The following is a 24,900-nucleotide window of genomic DNA, read 5'->3' on the forward strand; positions in this document are numbered from 1 at the left end:
GAACCCAGATTTGAACTCACATCTACCCATCTCCAAGCCTAACCCTGTACTCCTCAGCAGCTTCTGGGCCCCAAAAGATCATGCCTTCGTGAGCGGGCCTGCCTTGGAGTGAGGCGTGTCTTGGGCGAAAGAATTCATCACATACCACGGCCTTGGCTGAGCCTGGTAGACTTGCTGGCAGATGTGGGGCTCCCTCTGAACTCGGGGAATTGGGCAGTTGAGGAGTTTCTCCAGCCAGTTTAGTGTTCCTCATCCTACCCCTCATGACAGAGAGCAGAGGCTGAGGCGTTGTGTCCTGGGCAGCCCCAAACTCAGGGAATCCAGGGGACTAAGTGAGAACTTTGGGCAGCATCAGCAGTGCGGTGAATGTGGCATCCTTTTAGCTTGGCCATGCTCACTGACCACGGGGCATGCGCTTCAAGTCACTCATGGCTCTTTCCTGAGCCAGTCACCCCCTGACCTGGTTCTCTCTTGTGCCAAAAGAAGGATTTTGTGATGCTGTCAATTATTGATAGAACAAAATGATGTGTGCATAGAGCCCAGCAAGCTCTACCAAGTCTCTGGGTGAACCCATCCCATAACTATGGCCTTAATGAGCTCTGCTGACTCCTGGTGCAAGCCTTTCCTGATCTCCACCCCACAGACCCCACACATGCTATTCTCTGGTTGTCTTTAGTTCTTTACGCTCCCCTTATTCACAGAACTTAATCCACTGTCTCATCTCTGCCTGTGTTCTTATCTGCCTCCTCCTAGAGACCCAGGGAAAAAGGTTGTTCATTGTCATATTCCAAGCACCTAGCACAGTCCTTGGCACCAGCAAACAGACCAGGAAGCTGCTGCTCTCATCCTGCTGCTTGATCCTGGCAGCCAGCTCTCTGCCATGTTGCCTAGGCCAGAGTGGCAGTCTGTACTAAGAAGGAACAGAAGAGTACTAAAGGCTCTTGAGTCCCACAAGCCAGGGTCACTGTAACCACAAATGGTCAAGTGGGGAGCGAGTGGGGCAGAGTGGGCAGCAGCCAGAGCAGATGGCATTTGCCTACACTTGACAGGCCCAAGGGCCCCACTGGTTATTTCTCAGCTGCACCTGCAGACCAGGTTCAGCCCTGGCCTAATTTCAAGCTCATTATAACCTTCTGCCAGAGCAAAATGCTCACCCAGTCCCAGCTTCCTGAGGCCTGCCCTTTCAGGCCCATCACTTGGCATTTTACCGCCTCCAAGATTTGCCACTTATAAAAACCCAACTAATTAAAACTTGCAACTGATTTCTTAAAACAGTGGACTTGGACTTACTAATAAATCTTACAGGTTAATTCACATGCTTCATTCAGCTCCTGAAAAAAGTAGTTTTCTCTCTGTTGCTGTGTTATCCGAGCTTCATCGTCTCTCTCTTGGATTTTTCTGACATTCAGAGGCTGTAATTCAATTATTCTCGGAGAAACTGCGTAGGGGTGGCACGTCTTTCTAAGATTATTCCTCCAGCGATAAATGTTATGTTTTTCCTGAAAGGGAGCATCTTGCTTTTTTCTTTGCCTTCCCGAAACCTAAAGCTAGGCTGGGAAGGCAGTGTCTGGTTTCTTGCAGCCATGGCTGAGCATCTTCTGACCCACCCCTTCCTGCTGACTGTCTACCAAGCTGCCCTTCACCTTTCTCAGAAGAGCTGTTAGCATCTCCGAGCCCTGAGGGCTGGAGCTGCACACTGAGCTCAGCGCTCCAATCCCCAGGCCTTGCAGAGGATCCAATGACAGCTGTTAGGAACGGGACCAGAGCGTTCGGGTCTCCTGATCCCCCTTCCAGGGCCCTCTCCATATGGATGAGAGTCACAGCAGGTAACCGAGGGCCCGCCATCCTACCTACGGGCTAAGGAACACCTGAATGCCTCTGACCTTAACCTGCAGCTTTTTCTTCCCACTCAGCCCTGCTTCCCACATTCTCCCCCACCATCTTGGTGTTTCACAACCCGAAAGGACAGCATGTTCTCTTCAAATTTGGAGACCTCCCCGAGTGCCCCTCCTAGATCACTTGTGGAAAATAGAAAATCAATTGTAAGAAATGTGTTAGAGGTCCTGTACTGATCATTTGGGGAACTCACTTGGAAAATTGTCCGCCTCTTTCTGCTCTTTGCTCTCTTGGCTTTACATTTCCTCTCCCAGAGATGGGTGAAACATTTCTGCAAGAAAACATTTCTCCTCCCAGATCTGAGTGATTCATAGGACCCTGTCCAGGCCGTGGGTTCTAGCAGGGTTGCAGAATTTCTCAGGAGAACAAATAAAAGCAGAAAAAGCTCCATTAGTGTCTCGTCCGAAGCAGACTGGTCCTTTTCTCATCTCAGTGTTGTCTCATTTTTTATGGCAATGAGAAAACGTCTGTTGGTGGTGGGGGGGACTTTTCCCCATCACACAGTGGTCCTCGGACCACAGAAAGTGGTGAATGAATCCTGTCAGGCAAGGAAAGGAGGTGATGGATTTTTAAGTCTCCAATTCTCCTAAATGTGGGTTTCAGGCCTGGGGCTCCTTCGGAAAGTCGCCTCTCTCCTCGCCCTCATGAAGTGCAGCCCCTATATCCCCGACCAGCAGACTCTGGTCCCCGGGGCCATCACTCGCTGGAGCCGGGCACTGGCAGGGAGAGCAAACAAGTCTCTTGCCTTGGTGGATTTCAAACCTTGAAGTGCAAATGGCAGGTGTTGGCTCCTCTGAGCCTTTCAGAGCATCGCCTGGCTCTTTTATGAGATGACAGGCTCTTTCATCTCAGCTCTGGCCCCAATTTTTCCTTTTCAGCAAGGCTCCAAAGGCAGGCGACAAGGCAGGAACAAGGAGGGGGGCTCACTGGCGGTTGCATCCCTGCTGGGCAGGGCAACCTGGCCCCTTTGAGCCACGGAAGCTGGGAAGGGAGGACGAAGCCCAGGTTAAGAGGGGTGTCCCCCCCTTCCCCCCCCCCCCCGCACAGCCCCCCACCTGCAGGAAGTTGCAATGCCTCCTGGGAACGCTCTAATCATCCCCTCGCTTTGTGCCTGTCTCCTCAATCCGGTGGAGAGGGGCTTCCGTGCCTTCCTGCTTTTTCTCTTCTTTTCAACCGCGTGGTACTTTCCTGGGGTCCGGAGCTGAGAGCATGGCGCACCTTCCACACCTTTGCTTTGTGCGCGCAGGTTCACCACACCCCTCACCCTCGGCTGTGTTTGCTCGGCCTCTTGCTTTTCACGTTCGCTTTCCTTCAATATGCTCTCAATGCAAAAAGGGGGCCTCTGCCCCCTCCTCAATCCCTATTCCTTCCATCCTCTCCAGCCTGTAATTTAACCATTTCTCATGGACTTCGACTATGACAGGGAACACAGCCGAGGCCTCGCTCCTGAGGGTCACGCTCGTCCCCATCTCCCTTCCCTGCTCCCTGCCCCTCCTAACCTTATCTCCCACCCCTTGTGTCCTGACCTCCGTCCTTGCCGTTCCCGGGCCAGCGTTCCCTTCCGTGCCCCTCTGCATCTGATCGTGACTCTCTGGTGCAGGCTGGCCCTCCTGTTCCACCCGCTGTCCACAGCTTCCCCTGGCCCAGCTCGTGTCCCCGTGAAGCCTTCCAGCCCTCTGCCCCCGGCCAGGCAGCTAACTCAAGCCTCTGCACTTGGAGCACGCATCCCGCACAGCATTACAGCCCTGGCCTGTGTTTCTCAGGTTCTCCCATCCTCAGGCTCACCTTTGGGTCACCATGCGGAGGACTTTGTCCCCAGCCACTATGGCGCGGGTACCAGCCCCTGATCACCTCCAGCCCCCTAACTATTTCTGGGTGTCTGCAGGGAACCCTGTGGGCATTCTTCACCCTAAGGAGCCACCTGTCCCTACCAGAATTGGGCCTCTTGTCCTTGCCCTGCTTGAGGCTACACCGTGCTGTGCCAGAGCGCCCAAGCCCCACAGGGCCTCCCTCCCCCACCACAGGCAAGCCCGCAGTGGACCTGCTGCAATGAGAAGGCTCCTCCTTACACACACACACACACACACACACACACACACACACACATTACATTCCACCACGGGGCCCTAACACAGCTCTTTCACGCAGAGAGTTTTGTCGAGACAATTCTGTCAGCTTTTTTGTCCCCTCCTCTTGGAATTAGAGATGGATCGCTGAGACCTGGGGCAAAAGGTGATGTGATGAAGCTCAGGCACCGGGCCGCAGTCCGAGCTGCGCTTCCCTCTGATTAGGACGGCGGTGTGCTTCAGTCAGGGCGTGTGCCTTCCCTAAAGGTACATTACTTCCCCAACCGCCCCTTAGGCCTTAGAATTCAAAAAATGATTGGCAGGCCTGTCCTACCGGAATTCCAAATGTGCCTTGACGTGTCTGAATCCTCAAACATGACCTAAGCCGAGGAGGCGCGCACTGTCCTCGCTCAGAGCAGACATCAGGAATCAATCACAGTAGAGTTCCTGCCCAACAGAGCCGCTAGCATTCCTGTCAACACGCCAGTCTTAAGACACCACGTACCACACCGCTACTCTGAAGGCTGTGTGGGCCCCCTCGTTGGAAATGATCCCTCCTTTTTTTTACCTTTCATAGCCCTCAGGACTCTGTTCCTCTGGTCTGGACTTACCCAGGTAGTAATACCAGAACTAATGGCTAACATCAGCTGAGTGCTTACCTTGACTCGGGCACTGCCTCAGTGCCCCTTATTAAACACCAAATCCCCACAACCATAGGAACTCGGCACCGCTATCATCGCTGCTTTACAGATGAGGAACCTGAGACGCAGGAATTGCACAGTCCCTGAGTCAGAGACTGTCCTCCCCGCCTCTGTCATCTCAGTCATTCAGCCAACATTTTTCTTAGGCAGCCATTAGGCTGCCGTAGGCCCTGAGGACAAAAGCAGAACCAAACACGCTGCTTGGGTGTAGCCCTTAAGAAATCATTTCTTTTGAGCACAGTTTTCAGAGAGAAAGAGGAGGAGGGGAGCGAAATTCAAGAATGAGAGAGCTGAATTGGAGACTGAGGGAGCAAGCTCATTCAGGGAGTTTAAAATGAATGGGAGAGTAAGAATAAAGCTGGAGTCTGACTAACATCTTTTATTCCCTGACACCCTCGCTGTTCCTGTAGAAGACACCTCCTCCCTCTCTAGCACGCCCAAGCTCAGCTGATGGCATCGGGATTTGTGAAAGAGCCACAGCCACCTGGGGTGTGGGTGGGTGCTAGTGGGGGAGGACCCGCGCCTTCACATCCCCCTAGGCCTTGATGTTTCCACAGAGGCGCTCTCCCAGCCTTGAGCAGGGTGTCGGGGCCTCCGCAGGCAATTCTCTCTTGCAGTCCTAGCTGTCGGGTCATCACCACCAGGTGCAGTTATATAACTTGCAATAAACCCATGTAGCTGAGTGACCATGGCCAAAACCAACATACAGAACAATTCTATCACCCAAAATGTCTCGTGTTCTGTAGGTAACCTCCTCCCACACCCCTGGAATCCCCTGGTTCTTGTTTAGTTTTGCCTTTTCCAGACATCAGATAAATGGAATCGTGGCGTGTTGTGATCTCCTTTACTTAACATTATTTGAGGATGTCCCCATGTCATATATTCTCCCAAAGTATTCTTTTTAGTGGCTGCCGAACGCCCTCCATCCCACCTGCTCCCCAGTTTGCTACAGCAGCAGCCTCTTGGCTAACAGAAATGAAAGGTAGAAGGTCACGAAATAAGGGCAGAAGGATCTGCTTAATATTCGTCACCCTTGATAAGAGGTGCTGGCTTTTCAGCCTTCGGGCCAAAGTGCCGAGCTCCACGTAGGCACACAGGACATTGCCAAACCACAGTCTCGGACACCACCGTTTCCATCCCGCTCTGAGCCTTTAAACCTCTGGCTTAGACATGGCACCTTCTGGATTCTTGGGTTCAAATCCAGAGTTTCCTCAAGGAAATGGAGTAAGAATGTCCACCCAGGGCCACTGTGAAGAAGAAAGGAGCTAGTGTGTGTGGAAGTGGGGACCACAGGGTCCAGCCTTTGGACTGGTTCTCCCTTCTTGCCCCCTCCAACCCTCCCCAAATGTATGGATCCACCTTCCTTCAAAAAGGAGAGATGAGTTCTTGTTAAGGAAAAATATTGAAGAGGAGTTATCACCTGCTTAAAGCTGTCTCCCTAGCATCATCAGAAGGATGGAAAGAATCGAAGAAAGGGAGCACGTCAGAAAGAATGATACCACTGTCAGGATCCTGATCTGCTGGCAACAAATGCAAACCTGCCCCCTCCCCTGGGTGCAGGAGGCATCCCCTCTGCAGGGGCCGGGAGCGGGTGCTGGGGACACTTGTATTCTTGGTACTGGCATGGCTCAAGGCCTGTCAGCCTTCCTGTTGGGTGCTGAAGCTTTAGCATTTCTTCCCCACCCCTTCCCCGCATTTCCTTCTCCCTCCTCCCAGGTCCTGCTTAGACTTCTCCCAGCAAAGCTCAGTCAGTATCCTAGCGCGTTGCTATGGAAAGAATGGCAACATCACTTGTGAGTTCATGAAAAAAAAAGAAGAAAGAACGAAAGAAAAGAAAAGAAAAAATAGGACAAGCAGGATTTTTTTTTTTAAGTGTTACGAAACTGGAAGAAAAACTGTTCCACCACTAAATATATCCACTTACAAAATCAGCAGATGTTAGCGCTTACACAGCGTCGGTCTCAGTCCTGCAGAAAACGCTTTGCAGAGTGTTTGCGTAGCCATTGCTCCCGTGGAAATCAGAGGCTGTGAGAAACTTCCAGGTTGGTGTCTGGAACCGTCCTTGGTGACCAAATGGATGACACGGTAGCCGTTCGAGCGAGACCTTTGAATAACTGGACTATAGTTTGTTTATTTCTTTGAAAGGCCTTCCTCCTGTTCCCTCTCCCCCCATTTCCTAGGTAAGATCACCCCATCTTTGAGCCTCTTGGGTTCCTTTTGAAGCCAAGCCTTGGAGCTCAGGTTTGAACCCCAGCTCTGCCTTGGGCTGGCTCTGGTCCTCAGGCATGTTAGTCAACATCTCTGAGCTGCAGTTTCCATATTTGTAAAACAACTACTTTCAAGGTTTTGTCAAGTTTAGCAGTAACACATGAAGCACCTGGCACAGTGACCAGTGCAGACCTATTAATAGCAATCTTTCGTAATAGAAAAAGACTCTCTTGCCTTCTAGTCACCTTTTTCTATCTGCCCCGGGGGCAGTCAGGGACTGCAGAGGGGGCAGTTCAGCTTGTGTCTGTCATCCTGCTGACAGAACCAGCCAGGTGACCCCATCAGGTGTGGACCCTGCCTCAACCTCAGGCCTTCCTCAGAACCCTTCAGTCATTCTTCCTTTTCTTTTTTTTTTTTTTGTTTGGTTAATTCTCACCCAAGGATATTTTTTATTTTGAAAGAGAGAGAGAGAAACATGATGTGAGAGAGACACATCAATTAGTTGCCTCCCTCACACACCTGGGTATTGAACCTGCAACTCAAGTACATGCCCTTGACCTGGAATCAAACCCCAGACACTTTAGTGCATGAGCCAACGCTCTAACTACTGGGAAACACTGACCAGGGCTCTTCATTCATTCCTAAAATCACTTGTCAGGCTTGAAGTCCAGATGTAGAGCATATTCTCACAGTCTTGGTTGATATCTTGGGTCTGCCTCTGATACGGTTAACTATTGCTGCCTCAAAACAACACCAAAACTTAGGAGTTTCAAACAGAAATTGATCATAACTCACAATTCTACAACTGAAAAGTTGAGACAGTGTAGCAGTTAGGGCTTGTCTCTATATCATGATCTCTGGGGGCCCCAGCTGAGGTGGCTTACAACAATAGGGCTGGCAGAGCTGGGGCTGGCTGAGCATCCTCTCCAGGTGGCTAGCTTGGGCTTCCTCACAGCATGGCGGCCTCAAGGTAGTCAGACTTCTCTCACATGGTAGCCTAGAGCCCCAAGGAGAAGGAAGCAGAAACTACATGTCCTCTTAAAGGCCTTGGCCCCAAACTGTCATAGTGCCACTTCCACCATATTCCACTGGCCAGAGCAGTCACAAGGCAACCGGGACTTAAGGGGGTAAGAATGTGGACATGGGCCCCACCTCTCAATGGGAGAAGTGTCAAAGAATGTATGGTCATTTTTAATCTGCCACACTATGAGCCACGAAGTCACCACACCTACCTGTCTGCTTGCCCTAGAAGGAAAGTCTGAGAAGCTGATGGTGGAACCTGAGAGCAGAACCAAAAGGCAGGACCCACATCACTGACCAAAGATGAAGATGGAATTCAGAGAGCACACGTTTCAGGGTAGCTGGTCACTTTTGGAATGGCCCCTAATTGTGCATACTCCACGGCCATGATCTCTGACAGAGTCTACAGCCACCGCTCAATTTCTCTTGAGTGTAGATGCCAAGTGTTCACACATGGGGTTTGCGTTCCGTTCCAAGTCACTGTGCTCTTCCCTGATGAGAGATGAGTCCAGATTTTCAAAATCGGCAGAATCCACCAGGCCCACCTTCACCAGGCCACGGTCACCTGGAAAGAAAAGATCCCTGCATTGGGTGTTGTATTCATTTCCTAGGGTTGGCACAACAAAGCACTAACTAGGTGGCTTAAATGACAGAAGTTTATTGTCTCCCCATTCTGGAGGCCAAAAGTCTGAGTTAAGATGTCAGCAGGGCCATGCTCCTTCTGAGGGTGCTGTCCCAGACCTATCTCCTAGAGTCTGGTAGCCTTAAGTGTTCTTTGGCTTTTGTAGATGGCCATCTTAGCCCTGTGTCTCTTCACGCCATCTCCCCTCTGTGCATGCCTGTCTCTGCATCCAGATTTCCCCTTTCTATAAGTCATATTGGATTAGGGCCCACCCTAATGACCTCGTTTTAACTAGGTTATTGCCATAAAGACCCTACTTCCAAATATACTCACATTCTGAGGTACCAGGAGTTGGGACTTCAACATATCTTTTTTGGGGGGTGACACAATTCAACCCATAACAGGTGGTGAGCAGAGATGGGCTTGGGCCAAAGCCTGACCTCATGCCATCTCATATCCAGTCTCTTTTTCTCTGTCTCTCAGGGTCATAACCCACACCTCCCAAATACTCTCCAGAGGATAGTATTCCCAGTGCCCAAAACAGTTTTGGCCCTCAGTACATGTTTAATCAGTTGACTGGTTCATTCATTCATTCAATCAATGAACAGCCAGTGGCCCAGACAGAGAGTATGAGATCCAACATGCCCCATATCCTGTGGGTTGATCCTAGGTGGCTAGGCGGCTGAGGGACTCTGAGTTGCTCTTGCTGGGGTTATTTGTGCTGCTAACATTACAGGAGTATTAACAGACTCCTGGTCCTGCTTTGAGCTTGAGTCAGTGATATCCTGCTATTAAGAAAAATACAGGGGAGACTATATAACTTACTCTGCTGTCAGCTGTTACAAAAGCTCCTAGAGAGAGCACTAACTCGCTGCCCCCTCGAAACCAAAAAATTGCCAAATGGGGTTCTTAGTGAGCCCTGTCTTCTGCAGATTGCATTGGATACCAAGGAAATGTGCAAGCTAGAGTATATTTCGGGGTGTGATTGATGTTAATGGTTTGAGTAAACGTCTGTTGAGCAGCTACTGAGCAGGCCCCTGTGCTCAGAGCTGTGGAAGACACAGCAATGAAAAGAACAGAGTCCTTGCCCAGAATGAGCCCCTGACTCACTGGGGCATAGACACCTAGACCAGTAACTCTAATAGAGCCCTGTGGAAAGTTCACATTGTGGTCTTTGAGAGTGGGGGAGGGACCAAACAATCTGGCAGAGGGAATCAGACAGATTCTTGTGGGAGAAAGGATTTGAGCTAGATTTGGAAGACGGGCTAAGTTCGATGGGAAGACTTTGGAGAGAGAGCCACTCCAGGCAGAGAACAGTGTCAACAAGGCCTAGAGGTGGATGTGTGCAGGACAGGTTCAGAGCGTGCCCCTTAGGGTGAATCAGAAGCCCAGACAGTATCGGTAGGGCTTTGAAGATGATACTGAGGAATTTGGACAGCCTTTGGGGAACACTAGGGAGCCAGGGGAGGGTTTAGCCAGGGAGTGGTGTGCCATGATCTGTTTTCCAGACAGATCACAAGGCAGCTGTTTAGACAATGCCCTGGAAAAGCCCAGTGGCCGAGTATGGAAGATAGATTGGGAGACTCTTGTGATAGTTCAGATGACGCAGGAGAAAGGCCTGACCTGGGACAGTGGAACTGGGATGGAGCAGAGAACATAAGTAGAATGACCAGTTCTTTCTGACAACTGCTCAACTGGGATGACAGCCTGGATTTACGACCCCACCAGCAGGGGAACAGAGTGACAGTAACCCCCCCCCCCCAATCTTAAAGTGTCTTCCATAGAGTGTTACCCTTGCTCCCAGTCTCCTGGGAAGTGGCTGGCCTGAGACCAGTGCTTGCCAAACTGGACTGCACATTGGAATTGGGCTTTAAAAAATACAGGTGCCTCCTCCTCAGCTGTAGTCAAATCTCCCTCTGCCTGCCTCTTTTTTTTTTTAAGAACTTTAAATTTTATTTTTCAATTACAGTTTACATTCAGTATTAGTTTGCACTGGTTTCAGGTGTACAGCCTAGTGGTTAGACAACCAGATACTTTACAAAGTGTTCCCACTGACATTTTCAGGACCCACCTGGCACCATTTGATTTCACTTATATGTGGAATCTAAAGAACAAAATAAATGAACAAACAAAATTGACACAGACTCATAGACACACAGAACGACTGCTGGTTGCAGAGGGAAGGTGATTGAGGGACTGGGTGGAAGAGGTAAAGGGATTAAAAAGTACAAATCAGTAGTTACAAACTAGTCCCAGGGATGCAAAGTACAGCATAGGAAATATAGTCAGTAATCTGCCTGCCTCTTTTAAAGACACTCGTGATTATATTAAGGCCCACCTGGATAATCCAGGACGATCTTTCCGTCTCACATCCTTAATCACATCATGAAAGTCCCTTTTGCCACATAAGGTCACACTCACAGGTTCCAGGGATTAAGACCTGGATATCTTCGGGGTTCATTATTCAGCCTGCTACCCCTGTGTCCCGTGCAGAGATGAGACGCACACCCCTGGGGGCAGTTTAAATCGCTGTGGTTCTGTACGGGATTGAACTGGCCCGGATGAAGGGCTCTGTGGAGGACGTTGCACCAGAGACTACAAGTAAACCGTCAGCCTTTATTCCAGGCTTTGAGGGGAAGGGAAGTCTCTTGGAGGATGAGATGAAAGGAGTCCAGGAGGCAGCTGTGGGTTTGGGGATGCAGAGCGTGGGCCGGAGGGAGGGCTGGGGGACAGAAGGGAAAGCGGGATGTGACACAGAAGCAGCGACTGCTGACAAGCCCTGTCTCGCCTGCCCCGTGCCTGGGGAGCCGAGATCTCGCTCCTCTGCTCTCCGGGAAGACGGGGTGTACGCGCCTCACCCAAGGAGCCAAATGAAAGGTTACGCCGGGAGCTGTCGATGTGACAAATCCCCCCAGTCTCGCAGCCTCTCTAAATGTTTTGATAGCAGAATTTGATGGCTTGTAAATCAAGAGCAGGCCCATCTTAAACATTTGAAAGCGCCTTATTTATTTATGTGTGAGACAGGGAAAACCAGAATCCACAGAAGTCATTCCTTTTTCTTTCTGTCTCAGCAAGATATTTCTTTCCGCTTTCAGAAACACATCACTCTTCCCCCAGCCCTGGTTTTCCGTATTTGTGGGTGGATGGGGGGGGGGGGGGGGGTGCGTGTGTGTGGTGGCGGCTGTTAGGATTCTTTCTACCCAGAAAAGAAAGGATGCTTTGCCTTGGAGAAGATGATAATTAACTGCAAAATATTAATTGCAAAAATAAGCCATTTTGCTTCAAAATATGTCTTAATCTTGTTGCTTTTTTTTTAAAGATTATTGCTCAGAGAAAGAGAGGTAGTAAAGATGTTAGTTACAATATGATAGATTTTTGATTTGAAACCCAGGCAGACACACACAATGACAATTTCCTGGTTGCCCTGGCTTGGATCTAGAGTCACGAGCTACCTCAAGCCCCTCCAGGGAATCAGTTTAACCTTCCCTTTGTCATAATCTTTCTACAACCCTGATTTAGGCTCTAGAATACATCATAGTGGAGCTGCTCTTGCTTCATCAGCAGCATTGCTACCGTTTGTTGAGCATTTGCAGGTACCCCGTATTTTGATGGGGTCGTTATACGCATTATACCATTTGTGGCATTCTAACAATCCTATGAGGTAGGCATTCCCTCTGGATTTGTAGGTAAAGAAACCACATCTTAAGAGAGAAGAAGTATTTTCCCAACGTCATACGACTGGTAGGTGTTGGATGGAGCTTCAATTCAAACCCAGGTGTGTTCTAATTCCAAAGCTAGTGGACTTACCCACTCTGCTTGACTGCCTTCTCAAGGACCAATTCAGCTCAAAACACCTTGATCTTACCATGACATTGGGGACAGACAACCCCCCAGCAAAACACCCCAACACAGCCTGCTTCTGAGAGAAACTTCACCCCCGCTGCCCTAGGCAGATAGGCCACTGACATCCTACAGTTGATGATGAAGGACGGATCCTGGGTCCTCTTGCCACACTTGTGCTCTGTCCCTTCCCAGATCTCATGGTTGGCCCTATCCGATGGACAGGCTCCGGTTACTTCTAAGAGCCTTCCAGCTCTGGTTCCCCATGGACCTTCTCGATTCTGGTTTTTCTCCTTTGGCTTCTCTCATTTGGGTACAAGGTCTCTATTAATAAGATAGAGCTTTATTTTGACTACTTTAAACACTGTATGCTATAGTTTTTGTTTTTTAATCCACTTTGTAAAAACGATTCCTTGAGATTAAAATCTCTTCTAAAATTTGACCTAGACGCACAGATAACTTCCCCACTTCTATCTTTTTGGAGCTGTTTGGAGCTCTCAACTTATCTCATGTTCAACTATTCCTGAATTTCCCTAGGTAGGAAAAAGAAGAAATTTTTTCCACTATAAAACTATGGAAGGGTTTTGTTTTTATGTTGACAAATGAAAAGTTATACTTTTCAATGAAGCTTTTTAAGACCTTTCAAAAAAGTGTTTTTAAGGAGAATAGAATTTTTAAATGATAACTGCATAATTTAGAAATTACTTTGCAGTAAATGTAGAATGTCCTAAGTAGTCAGTGTGTCTCCTCTGTTCTCATAGATACATCATCATGTCCAGGCTCCTCTTTCTTGATTGGTAGATCCTCTCCTCAAAGAGCCTTTCCCTGATTACTTCATTGAAAGTAGCTCTTCAGTCACCATCACATTTTTAGAAACTCTCTGCAGAGCACTTACCACTGTAAGTTTGTTGTTTTTTATTTTTCTGTCTTCCCCTCCTAGATTGTAGGTACCTTGAGAGCAGGAATGTTATGTCTTATTTCCTGATCATCTAAAGCAGTGCCTGTCATATAGCAGGCACTCAACAGTGAGTGAATGAGTGAGTGAGGGAGTGAGTGAGGGAGTGAAGGAGTGAATGAGTGAACAAACATATGTCTGAGCTGTGTTCTCTTTTCCAAGGTCCATGTTTCTGTTTCTGAAAGATAGGTCTTCTGCTGTATTTCCCTTTTTAAATGCCCAGCATGCCTGAGGATGGGCATGGGGAGTGGGGCGTGCCTGTCACAGCCAGCTCCCAGTCCCCCTAGAGAGGTTTTGAAGATGAGGACAATATGGTCAGATTTGTGTTTAGCAACATGATGGTCCATCACGGCATCAGTTGTCTGTTTCTAAAAATAAAGCATTGAAATTTGCAAATAACTCGCTTTTCTTGGTTAGTGAGGACTCAAGGGCATTCCTATAAAAGTGTCACTCTCAGAGGCATCCTGAGACTCTTTCTTAAGGGACAAGGAATGCTGTGGAATAATAACCGACACAATAAGAGTGAGATGATGTTGCATGTGGGCGTGCCACCCAGCTTGTCTGTCGTGGTGGGGAAAGACTGAGAACTGCTGTTTTAGGAAGAAATGGCAGCAGTGAGGAGGTTGGCCTGAAACGACGTCTGTCAGGATATTTTCAGTTACAGGTGACAGAAAAGAAAGCCCATCAGACTCACTTAAGCAAACTGACCTAATGGAAAAGTCCATGAGCATGTCGGATTCAGGCATAGCAGCATTCAGTGGGATTGTCAGGACTCACTCTCTGCATCTCTCAACTCAGCTTTCAGCTCAGCGCTCGGGAGTGTCCCCCTCATGTGGCTGCTAGGGCTCCTGCACTTATGTCCAAATCCCTTCAGCAAATCCACCAGAAAAGGAACACATTATTCTCCCAGGGGTTCCAAAGAAAGCTCCAGAATGGAGCTGCACTGGCTCCGACTGCTCAACTTGGGTCATGATCCCATCCCTTAAGCACTCACTATTGTTGGGGGACATGATGTTCGGAGTGGTCAGGACCGAGTCACGTGCCCACTGTTGGTTGATCCACATGGGCCAAGAATGGGTTGGGGTCTTTCTCTAGAAAGAACTGGACTGCCATTGCCAAGGAGGAAGGAAATGATGCTGTACAGGTGACGCCTGCCACAAACAGGTGAAGCCCGGAGGCCAGGCCAAGGTGTAGGGAGTGATTGCAGCTGCTGAGGGAAACCTGAGGAGCACTCAGCCTAGAGCAGAGGAATGAAGACTTAGGACACACACAGGAAGCAGCCAGGAGGACCTGGTGCGTAATGCACTGTGGGGTGGGGAGAGAGTAGAGGAGCAGGAGGAATCCAGGTTTCCAGCCTGAATGGCTGAGTAGATTGTGGTGCTTTTACTTGAAATGAAGAAACATTATAGAGAGAGCAGGTTCAGGAGGCAGGTGATGAGCTTGGTTCTTGTGTTAAATTTGAGAGACTCGCAGTGAGGATCATAGGTGCACAGAGCACACACTTAGAAGAGGCTCTGAGGCCAGCCAGCCCAGCCTGTGCCAAATTTCCCTTCAGATACACCTTCCAGATGAGACTAACTGAGTAGAGTCTGTTATCCAACCTATGGGATATGGCTCATGCTTTTTTTTAATTTACATATTCTTTTCCTTGGTTTTCATGAATCATGTTCGTCTTGCTTTTTAAACAAACCAAATTTCAGTGGCAAGTGGCTGTTCCAGCCTTTGTCCACTTACAAGTCTGTGTAGTTCAAACTCACGGTGAGCCAGCAGTCAGAATAGAAGGTTTGAGGCTCTGCAGAGAGGAGCCGGGGCTGGAAAGGCTGGTCTGGTGGACATCCATCTGCAAGGATGAGCTTGGAGTTTGGGGATGGATGAGATCACCAAGAGGACGGAGAGGGAAAGGCATGAGGAAGAGCCAAGGGCATGAAAGTGCAGAGCAGAAAATGCAAGAGGTAGCAAAGAAGGGGCTGCCGGGGGGAGAGCCAAGAGCACAGTCCAGGGAAGCCAGGGGAAGCCTCCCCCACCCCTTGGCCGAGGCAGTGATGTGGGATCAATTTGGCAGTTACCTAAAAAGGCATCCACAGAGCTGGAGACCAGAATACAGGGAGGCGAGGGGTAAACAGTGCAGTAACAGAAGAGGTGAACAGCAGGAATCTCAAACTGCCTATGAGACGTGTGATGGTTACATCATTTTAACAACAGGTACCCTGTGTTGTGAGCTCAGAGCTCATCGTGAATGGGGCCCAGAGCCAAACATTGTGCTCAGATAGGTCCCTGGATGCTCTCAGCAACGCTTTGGCAGGGTACCATTTTCATCCCTATTGCAATAAAAATGCTGAAGCTTCAGAAAGTGATGTCACTTGTCCAGGCTCACACACTGACGAGTGGCGGGTCCCGACCTAGAAGAAAGCCTCTTTCACTGGCGAGCCTGAGTCCTTCATCGCTGCCGTGGGAGGCAAGAGTTGGTACCATAATGTATAGACGATGGAACTGAGCGGCTTTGGAAAACTCAGTGCTGTTTTTCACATTTGTTTCGCTTTGTTTACTTTTTTAGGCAACCTGGAGTGTTTGTAACCCAAAGGGCAGGGGATTGGGTGAAAGGAGGTAAAAGTGATGAGTTCTGGGGTGGAGGCCAGGTAGCAGGGTTACTAGCCTTATGGTGGGGAGTCTGGCTACCTCCGCTGAGGTGGAGAGAAAAGACATGAGTGTGGAGATGGGGAAGAAGGTGGCCTTTGTCTTGTGAGTTTGATCAGGTGACCTTGATCTTCTTCGCATGATAGAAGGCTAAAACAGAGAGGCAGTTGGGAGAATGGAAAACATTGGTGCAGTTGCCATGGAAATTTCTATGGGCACGTGCGGAAGATGAATAAACAGATCTTGGAGCAGCATGACTCAGGTGAGATGAGCTGGTATAAAGGTGCAGCAGCTTATCCAGGGGTTGGCAGCTGAGGGGAGAAAGGGGGGAAAAGGTAGGGATGATCGGAGGGTAGATTGAGGAGGAGGAGGGTGCAGAATGGTCCATCAGAACCTCACTTTGCCAAGTCCTTCATCACTAATACTAGCTCTCAAATTAAGGTCACCCTTTTAGGGAACCAGAATGTGCCAGCGTCAAAGGTGCTCACAGAGTCCAGTCCTGCAGGTGCAGATTCACCCCATTTTTCCAGCTGCAGGAACTGAGGCTGGCCATGGGGAATGGAGGGCTGCATTTGGTGTCCTTCACGTGCATGTGGGTTTGGGGCCTGTGATGCCGGCATCCTGGCTGTGGCAGACAAACCAGGGAGGCCTGGCTCCAGCCTGTGCCCCTTCCACCGGGCAGGTGGGAGCTAATGGTGGGTGCTGAGGAGAAGCAAGGTGGCTGGAGGCCATGTCTCACCTACTGAAGGGCTGAAAGAGTCTGAGCTTTGGAATTCATCGTGCCAGAGTAAATGAGTAAATTCTGGGCTCCAGGTTCACACGGGCCCAGAAGGGTCTGCCTTCTCTGGCATAGCTGGCTTTCTCTGACCCTGAGCTCTAACTGAGTGGTGTCTCAGGTCACCACTAAGACACCAGCCTCCTCTCAGAGCCCTCTGTCACCTAAATGCATGGTGACGCTAATGTGGGCCCCATGGAACAGCCACAAACATTATTTCACCCACTGAATTTTTTTTGGCTGTAGGAGACCGTGCAAGCTTTGTTCTATCTAATAAGAGAGAGTCTCAAGAGTAGCAACTTCAAAAAGACATTATAATTCAATTAAAATCTTACTCCTTTGGACACTCCCAGAGGGGGAAAGCCACTCGGAATTTGTGAGAAATCTAATTTATAGAGTCAGTGTTGGGAAATTGAATTGTTAACAATTAGCTGTGTGTTACAGGGACCAAGCAGTGGGTATGGAGGCAGGAGTAGCTAGGCTCCATCCTCTGCAGCAGCCCATTTAATCTCTCTAAGCCTCAGTTTCTTTACCTATGAAATGGAGCTCACAGCCATCTGTTGGTCTTGTGAGAATAATAAAGATTATGCATGTTAAACGGCATCTCGGTACTACATTTTCCTGCCTACACTTAACCAGATCAGCAAGCCCTTTCTTTTAAGAAAAAAAAAATTGTCTGTCTGAGCAACTGAGCAATAAAAGCTAAGCACAGACACAGGTAACAGGAAATAGCTTTTAAAATATATATATGGGGATTTTATTTAATTGATTTTAGAGAGGGAGCTGCCTGAAGGGCTTTGGTTACCAGCAGAATGAAATCCCAGCTCCTTAGCATGGCATTCAAGGCTTTTCACAGTCTAGTGGAGCTTGAGTGTCAGTCTCCTCCCAGCTCCGCCTTTGCATTCTGCCCTTGATTCCTCAGATGGTTCCTTGCTCTTGCTGTCTCCGCTTCTGGGAACACTACAATCCTCTGATTGGAGTCTCTCCACCTTTCTCTCTACCTGGCAGGATCCTATCCTGTCTTTGGAGGCCTGCTTAACTATCCGAGGCCTTGTGGTGTGCTCAGAGCTTGGACGGACTTCGTTCAAATCCCAGCTCTGCCACAAACGAACCCTGTGACCTTGGGCAAGGCACTTCACCTCCCTGGCCTGGGTCCTTTCCTCTGTAAATTAAGGCTAATAACAACTGCTTTGCAGGGTTGTTATGAGGATTCGTGAACAAAGTATGGAGCATTTCAGTTCATCACAGTTGTGGCCGTTTTATTTCTAAGAAGAACGTTACCATCCCTGTCAAGCCTTTGGCCACCCTGTCCTATGAAACTCAGTGCAGCCCCCTCTGTGTTTCATAAACTCTTTCTCCTTCGTGTCTGTGTAGCATTCAAATGGTTGCTGACACCTTCTCGTGGAGGGAGTCCTCCAGCTCTTTGCTTAAAATCACAGGTCCCCTGGCTGCACACCCCTGTGCTCTTCCCTGCTTGACTTTTCTCCATGGTGTCTATCAACTGTAGAGCTTCTGCATATTATTCTCGTGAATGTGAGCTCCCAAGAGAGATTCCTGTCTCTCCACTCCCCATCCTCAGAACTAGAACCGCGTCCAGCATTCATGGGGGCTCGGTCAGTACCTGTTGACTGCATGAGTAAATCATTTTTGTGCCATTGAGGGGTATTTAGACAGTACTACACGGCCCAGCTGTTATGGGCTGAATTATGTCCCCCCCCCCACCGAAAAAAATTCATATATTGAAGTCCTTTAAGTGGAGTGTCTGTAGGTTGGCGCAGAAGATGCCTGTCCCCAGTTCAGACCCACCGGGAAGCTGGCCCAGCGTGAGACCTGGGATGCAGAGCTGGTCTGTTGGGATACTCACCATAGAGCATAGGAGGGACTGTGTTGGAGTTTTAACATGCATTCTATTCGTTCGTTCATTTTCATTTTTGCCAACTTTGAACAGTGTGCACCTGAACCAGCAGACTTTGCCAGAAACACTGTAGCCTCCATGCCGGCAAGTACCTGGCCTCACGGAGCTGGTCCTGACTTTAAGAAAACAAGGCAGGAAATAAGTTTCTATATATAAAAGCACGATGAAGGAAGCCACAAGAAAAAAAAATTAATAAATATGCTACCCAAAAACTAAAAACTTTACATGTAAAACATGAAAAGCACCATATGAAAAACTGAAAGGTAAATGACAGACCGGGGAAATTTTACAACCAATAAAGTACTGATATTCTTAACATAGAGAGAACTCTCACAAATTAATAAAACCACTGAGCATCACAGTATAAAAATGGCATAAACAGACAATTCACAAAGAAAGGATACAAATGGCAAGTAAGTCTTTGAAAACCATCCAACCTTATTAGCAATCAAGAAAAAGCACAAAGCATATTAAAATTGTTTTAACCTATGTAATTAATTGGCCAGGTTTTTTCATGGTAGTAGTTCATGTAGGTTGAGTGGTAAGCTAGGCACTCCCATTCACTGCCCGGGGAAAGGCCAAATGGTCAAGATGGCAAAGACTCAGCCATCTGAGTCAAGAGAACTTAAAATGTTGATCCACTTTGACCCAGTGCTTCTATTTCTAAGCACTGGTCCGAACGTAGTTATCAGAAACAAGGACTCAATGTGTCAATTGCAGTTTTGTTGAAAAGAACCAAAAATTGGAAATAAACGTCCAACAAAAGCTGAATGACTAAATATATTCTGGAGGTTGTATCTCTGCAATGTAGCATCATGCAGACATTTTAAAATCATTCCATATTTATAGAAATGGGGAGCCTTTCAAGTGAAATGAAGAAACTATAATATTGGGGGGATTTCTTTCTCCTTTATATTTCAGTGCATTTTCTGGATTATCTATAGTGATTTTATTTTTATGATAAGAAACAAAAGCTCGTATCTGTTTTCTAATGCCCCTATAAATGCCACTTCCCCTCCCCAAGAGAGCATCTTGCTTCTAACAATTAAAGCAGCTGGAGAGCCCAGCCTCATCTCACCTGCAACGTTCCCTCCACCACCCCACCCACCACTTCAGGTCTCAGTATCTTTGTTGCTTTTCTGGATCCATTTATCTCTAAACGTGAAAGAGTGAGCTGCACCCTCGTTTGCTTGTTTTGGACCAGTTCCCACTTCCCTTCCCAGAGAAGGGAAGAGAAGAAGAATGATATTTCGTTGTTACGTGCACTCACTCTCACACGTACCTGGGTATTTGCTTTGAGTGCCAGTTGGGATGGGCATGAGGGAAACTCAAAAAGAAATGCTAATTTCTTTGGCCATGTAGAGAAGCACTGACCTATCTTTGTTCTTGTCCCACAGATACGATGCTGCCTCTTGTGTTTTACTCTTGGATCAGTTACAATTTTCTGTGCTGAGATCATTCTGGAAACTCAAACACTAGACTTCAGCATTGAAGGGAAGCCAAAGTCATCAGAGGGGGGATAAAGCCAAGAGCTTTTCTTTGAACAAACAAATAAGTTTGTTCTAAAAATTTTACTGCCCCCTCCCTAAGTGCCCCCCACCCCACCCCAAAATAAGCCATTGCACACAGACAGGCACCATGGCTAGCAAACGAAAATCCACAACCCCGTGCATGGTTCGGACATCACAAGTACTAGAACAAGATGTGCCCGAGGAAGGAGACAGGGCCAAAGAAAAAGGGATCAGCACGCCACAGCCTGAAATGGCCAAGGACAGTTGGGCAGCGGAACCTGAAAACTCTTCCAAAGAAAATGAAGTGATAGAGGTGAAATCGACAGGGGAGAACCCATCCAAAAAGCTCCAAGGTGGTTATGAGTGCAAATACTGCCCCTACTCCACGCAAAACCTGAACGAGTTCACGGAGCACGTGGACATGCAGCACCCCAACGTGATTCTCAACCCCCTCTACGTGTGTGCCGAATGTAATTTCACAACCAAAAAGTACGACTCCTTGTCTGACCACAACTCCAAGTTCCATCCCGGGGAGACCAACTTCAAGCTGAAGTTGATCAAGCGCAATAATCAAACTGTCCTAGAGCAGTCCATCGAAGCCACCAACCATGTCGTGTCCATCACCACCAGCGGCCCGGGGAGCGGTGACGGCGACCCTGGGATCTCTATGAGTAAAACCCCCATCATGAAGCCAGGGAAACCGAAAGGTGATGCCAAGAAGGCGCCCAAGAAGCCTGAGGACACCACCCCTGAGAACCATGTGGAAGGGACTGCCCGCCTGGTGACAGACGCAGCTGAGATCCTCTCGAGACTTGGAAGTGTGGAGCTGCTCCAGGAGTTAGGGCATGTCATGCCTTCTGTCCAGCTCCCACCAAATATCAACCTTGTCCCCAAGGTCCCCGTCCCGCTGAATACTACCAAATACAACTCTGCCCTGGACACGAACGCCACCATGATCAATTCCTTCAACAAGTTCCCTTACCCGACCCAGGCTGAGTTGTCCTGGCTGACAGCTGCGTCCAAACACCCAGAAGAGCACATCAGAATCTGGTTTGCAACCCAGCGCTTAAAGCACGGTATCAGCTGGTCCCCGGAGGAAGTGGAGGAGGCCCGGAAGAAGATGTTTAATGGCACCATCCAGACAGTCCCCCCGACAATCACTGTGCTGCCCACCCAGCTGGCCTCCACAAAGATATCACAGCCCATCCTCCAGACAGCTCTACCATGCCAGATCCTTGGCCAGACCAGCCTCGTGCTGACTCAGGTGACCAGCGGGTCAACAACCGTCTCTTGCTCCCCCATCACGCTTGCCGTGGCTGGAATGACCAACCATGGCCAGAAGAGACCTTTAGTGACTCCCCAAGCTGCCCCCGAGCCCAAGCGTCCACACGTCGCTCAGGTGCCAGAGCCCCCACCCAAGGTGACCAACCCTTCACTGACCCCGGCCAGCGACCGCAAGAAGACAAAGGAGCAGATAGCCCACCTCAAGGCAAGCTTTCTCCAGAGCCAGTTCCCTGATGAGGCTGAGGTCTACCGACTCATCGAGGTAACCGGCCTCGCCAGGAGTGAGATCAAGAAGTGGTTCAGTGACCACCGGTATCGGTGTCAAAGGGGCATCGTCCACATTACCAGCGAATCCCTTGCCAAAGACCAGATGGCCATCTCGACCTCCCGACACAGTCGCACATACCATCCCTACCCAGACTTTGCCCCACAGAAGTTCAAAGAGAAAACACAGGGTCAGGTTAAAATCCTGGAAGACAGCTTTTTGAAAAGCTCTTTTCCGACCCAAGCAGAACTGGATCGGCTGAGGGTGGAGACCAAGCTAAGCAGGAGGGAGATCGACTCCTGGTTCTCTGAGAGGCGGAAGCTCCGGGACAGCATGGAGCAAGCGGTCTTGGATTCCATGGGGTCTGGCAAAAAAGGCCAGGATGGGGTGACCCCCAACGGTGCTCTGTCTCGACTTGACCAGCTCTCCGGTGCCCAGCTGGTCAGTTCTCTGCCCAGCCCTTCACCAGCAATTACAAAAAGTCAAGAACAGGTTCATCTCCTGAGGAGCACATTTGCAAGAACCCAGTGGCCTACACCCCAGGAGTATGACCAGTTAGCAGCAAAGACTGGCCTGGTCCGAACTGAAATTGTGCGTTGGTTCAAAGAGAACAGATGCTTGCTGAAAACTGGGACCTTAAAGTGGATGGAGCAGTACCAGCAGCAGCAGCACGTAGCGGAGGACCACGGCTACGACACCCTGTCAAGGAAAGCAGCCAAAGCCGTCATCACCGAGAGCCCAAAGAATGGGAGCGAGGTGGGTCCACAGTACCACAAGGACCCCAAAAAGCTCTGCGAAGAGGACTTGGAGAAGTTGGTACCCAGGGTGAAAGTGGCCAGCGAGCCAGCAAAAGACAGTTTGCAGGCAAAGCCCTCAGAGGCCACCTTGGACAGGTCAGAGGGCAACAGCCAAGATGGCCAGGGTAGTGACGAAAACGAGGAGTCGGGCGTTGTGGATTGGGTGGAGGTGACAGTCGGAGAGGAAGATGCCATCTCTGACCGGTCAGACAGCTGGAGTCAGACTGCCCCCGAAGGCACCGCAGAGCTGGCCGACTCGGACTCCGACAGTGCCCCTGCCGAGGCTGGCCAGGCCTAGACAGGTAATGCCACCTGTTTCCCCCGGGCAACTAGGGGAGGGTGCTGGCTTGCTTTCCTTTGGTTGCTAGAGTCACTAGAATTTGTAGGGTACAGAGATGTTGACAAAGTGATGGGTTCTTTTTTTTTTAAAGGAAGAAAAATTGGAGCTCGTAGATTTCATGTCCTTATTTGAAAGACTGTGCCAATGGGTGACAGTACTGTGGCCTGTGGCCTGTCTGGACACCACCCTTTGGGAACTGTCTGTTCTAAAGTCTAGTTGCAATTGTAACAGCCAGTTTTGTGTTCACTGCTGTAAGGGGAAAAAACATGAAAAGGATGTCTTTTCCCTTTTTTTTTTTTTCCTTTTTTCGTTTTGGATTTTTAAAGAATAGGTGTCTAAGTTTTCTGGCTATAGAGTTGGGGTCATCTCAATTAACCGGAACGGTTTGGGTATTTGCCTTGTCATGGCGAACGGAAGGTGCCCTGTGTGTCTCATTAAGTAACCCTGCTTCTAGCTTTGCTGATTGGGTCCCCAGAACCCCTTCAGTCTGGGAGAGACTGGTGTAAATTAGGCCTGTGGAGCCACAAAGGCCTGGGAAGGGAGGTTGCCATGGTTACTAATGGCCATGTCATCCACATAATGGGACATGCCACCCAAACCCTTGGTGTTTGTGCTTCACAGGAGGTCCGTGCAAATCAGGGCCTAAAGCTCAGCAGCTTGCTTGGTGGTGCGCTTAGAAAAGGTGTCAGAGTTGGGGGTGGGAGGTAGTAGGAACAGGGATACAGGAAGGAAAGGTCCACCTTGGCCAAATCACAAAGGCCTCCCCACCCCCGTGTTGTTAAAAATAATAAAATAAAGGTAAGGACTGCCAGAATGATTGATAAAGGCCCAAAGGGAGCCCTGGAAATTACCACGCCTCTTTATTCATGAATTTGGACAACTTTGGCTGGCCATGCCACTCATTCATTCACTTACTCAGTAATGAAATGAAGCACCTGGCAAAAAAATAAAGTCTTCCAGAAACCTTGTTTTAGCCAGTTCCATCAGCTACGAGTAGAGCAATTTAATGAGCAGCCACTCAGGGATGCCCTCAGGCCTTCCTCCGACTTCTCAGGAGGAAGTGGTAAGGGGTTGCAGGTCAGGAAGCAGCGCAGAGAGGAGCGGGCATGACAGGAAGAGGGCTGCTGATGTCACAGGTAGCACTGACTACCCACCTCCGTCTGGCTTCCTTGGTTTTGTACTCCCTCTGGCCACTTTCTTGCAAAACCCTACCAGCCTGGCCCCTATCTCTCTCATTGAAGAAGCGATGGGTTTTGTCCAGTCAGAATCTTCCTGAAAGCTCCTAGTTTTCCCTGTCTTCTGTCCTTGGCCTTTTCTAATACATGATACAAGTCTACAATTTGACAAATGCATCCTGAACACCTACTGTGTGCCAGCTGCTGTGCTAGGCACTGGAGATAATGTGATGAAGAAGACAGGTGACAGAGTCCTTGTTCCCATGGAGCTCAGTCAGGCCAAGAAGAGAGGAAATTGGTCTGTCCTTTACTAGCCAAGGTGATCCCTGGTGTGATGGAGACGTGAACAGCTATGTGTGGGAGCCTACAGGAGGAGCACCCAGGCTGGGGGTCAGGGAAGGCTTCCTGGAGGAAGAGACATCTGACTCAGGGGCTAGCTGATGGAAAGGAGTTAGCCAAATACACAGACAAGGAAAAGAGTGGTTCACGGAGAAGGAACAGATAGGCAAAGGTCCAGAGACAAGAAAAAGAATGATGCAGTTGAGAAGCCAAAAGAGGTTTGGTGTGGACTGAAAGTCAAATTTCAGTGGGGATTCAGTTAATGATGAGGAAAGGCAAACTACAAGAAAACCCAATGGTTTCCCACAACTGGCAAAAACTATTCTGAACTAATTGTATTTGCTGAGTGTGAGTATAAGGGTGCTAAGTGTCCCTATATTCCAGAGTGAGCTCAGGTGTTGCTTCCAGATGCCCATCACTGAGTGGGAGGTTGTCTCGGGGTGGCAGCTCCCAGAGGCCCCTGCAGCCACCTGTCCCCCTCCCTTCTCTCCCAAGCTACCATCACCAACAGTTGAAAATGCCACTGTGCCTGACCCTCAAGGGAAGTAGAAGATGAA

The 24,900-nt window shown here is 49.1% G+C and overlaps 1 protein-coding gene across 1 annotated transcript in view; it reads left to right on the forward strand.

Moving 5' to 3' along the window:
• The window catches only part of ZHX2 (zinc fingers and homeoboxes 2), a 118,321-nt gene that overhangs the window by 87,962 nt on the left and 5,459 nt on the right, over window positions 1–24,900 (forward strand). Inside the window, exon 3 of the mRNA XM_087825164.1 lies at window positions 20,030–22,791. Coding sequence (XP_087681290.1) covers window positions 20,271–22,787 — 2,517 coding nt within the window. The 5' untranslated portion in view covers window positions 20,030–20,270 and the 3' untranslated portion in view covers window positions 22,788–22,791. The remainder of the gene's footprint in view (window positions 1–20,029; window positions 22,792–24,900) is intronic.

The sequence above is a fragment of the Miniopterus natalensis genome, chromosome 16, assembly GCF_054644295.1.
Source record: "Miniopterus natalensis isolate mMinNat1 chromosome 16, mMinNat1.hap1, whole genome shotgun sequence".
Classification (NCBI taxonomy): domain Eukaryota; kingdom Metazoa; phylum Chordata; class Mammalia; order Chiroptera; family Miniopteridae; genus Miniopterus; species Miniopterus natalensis.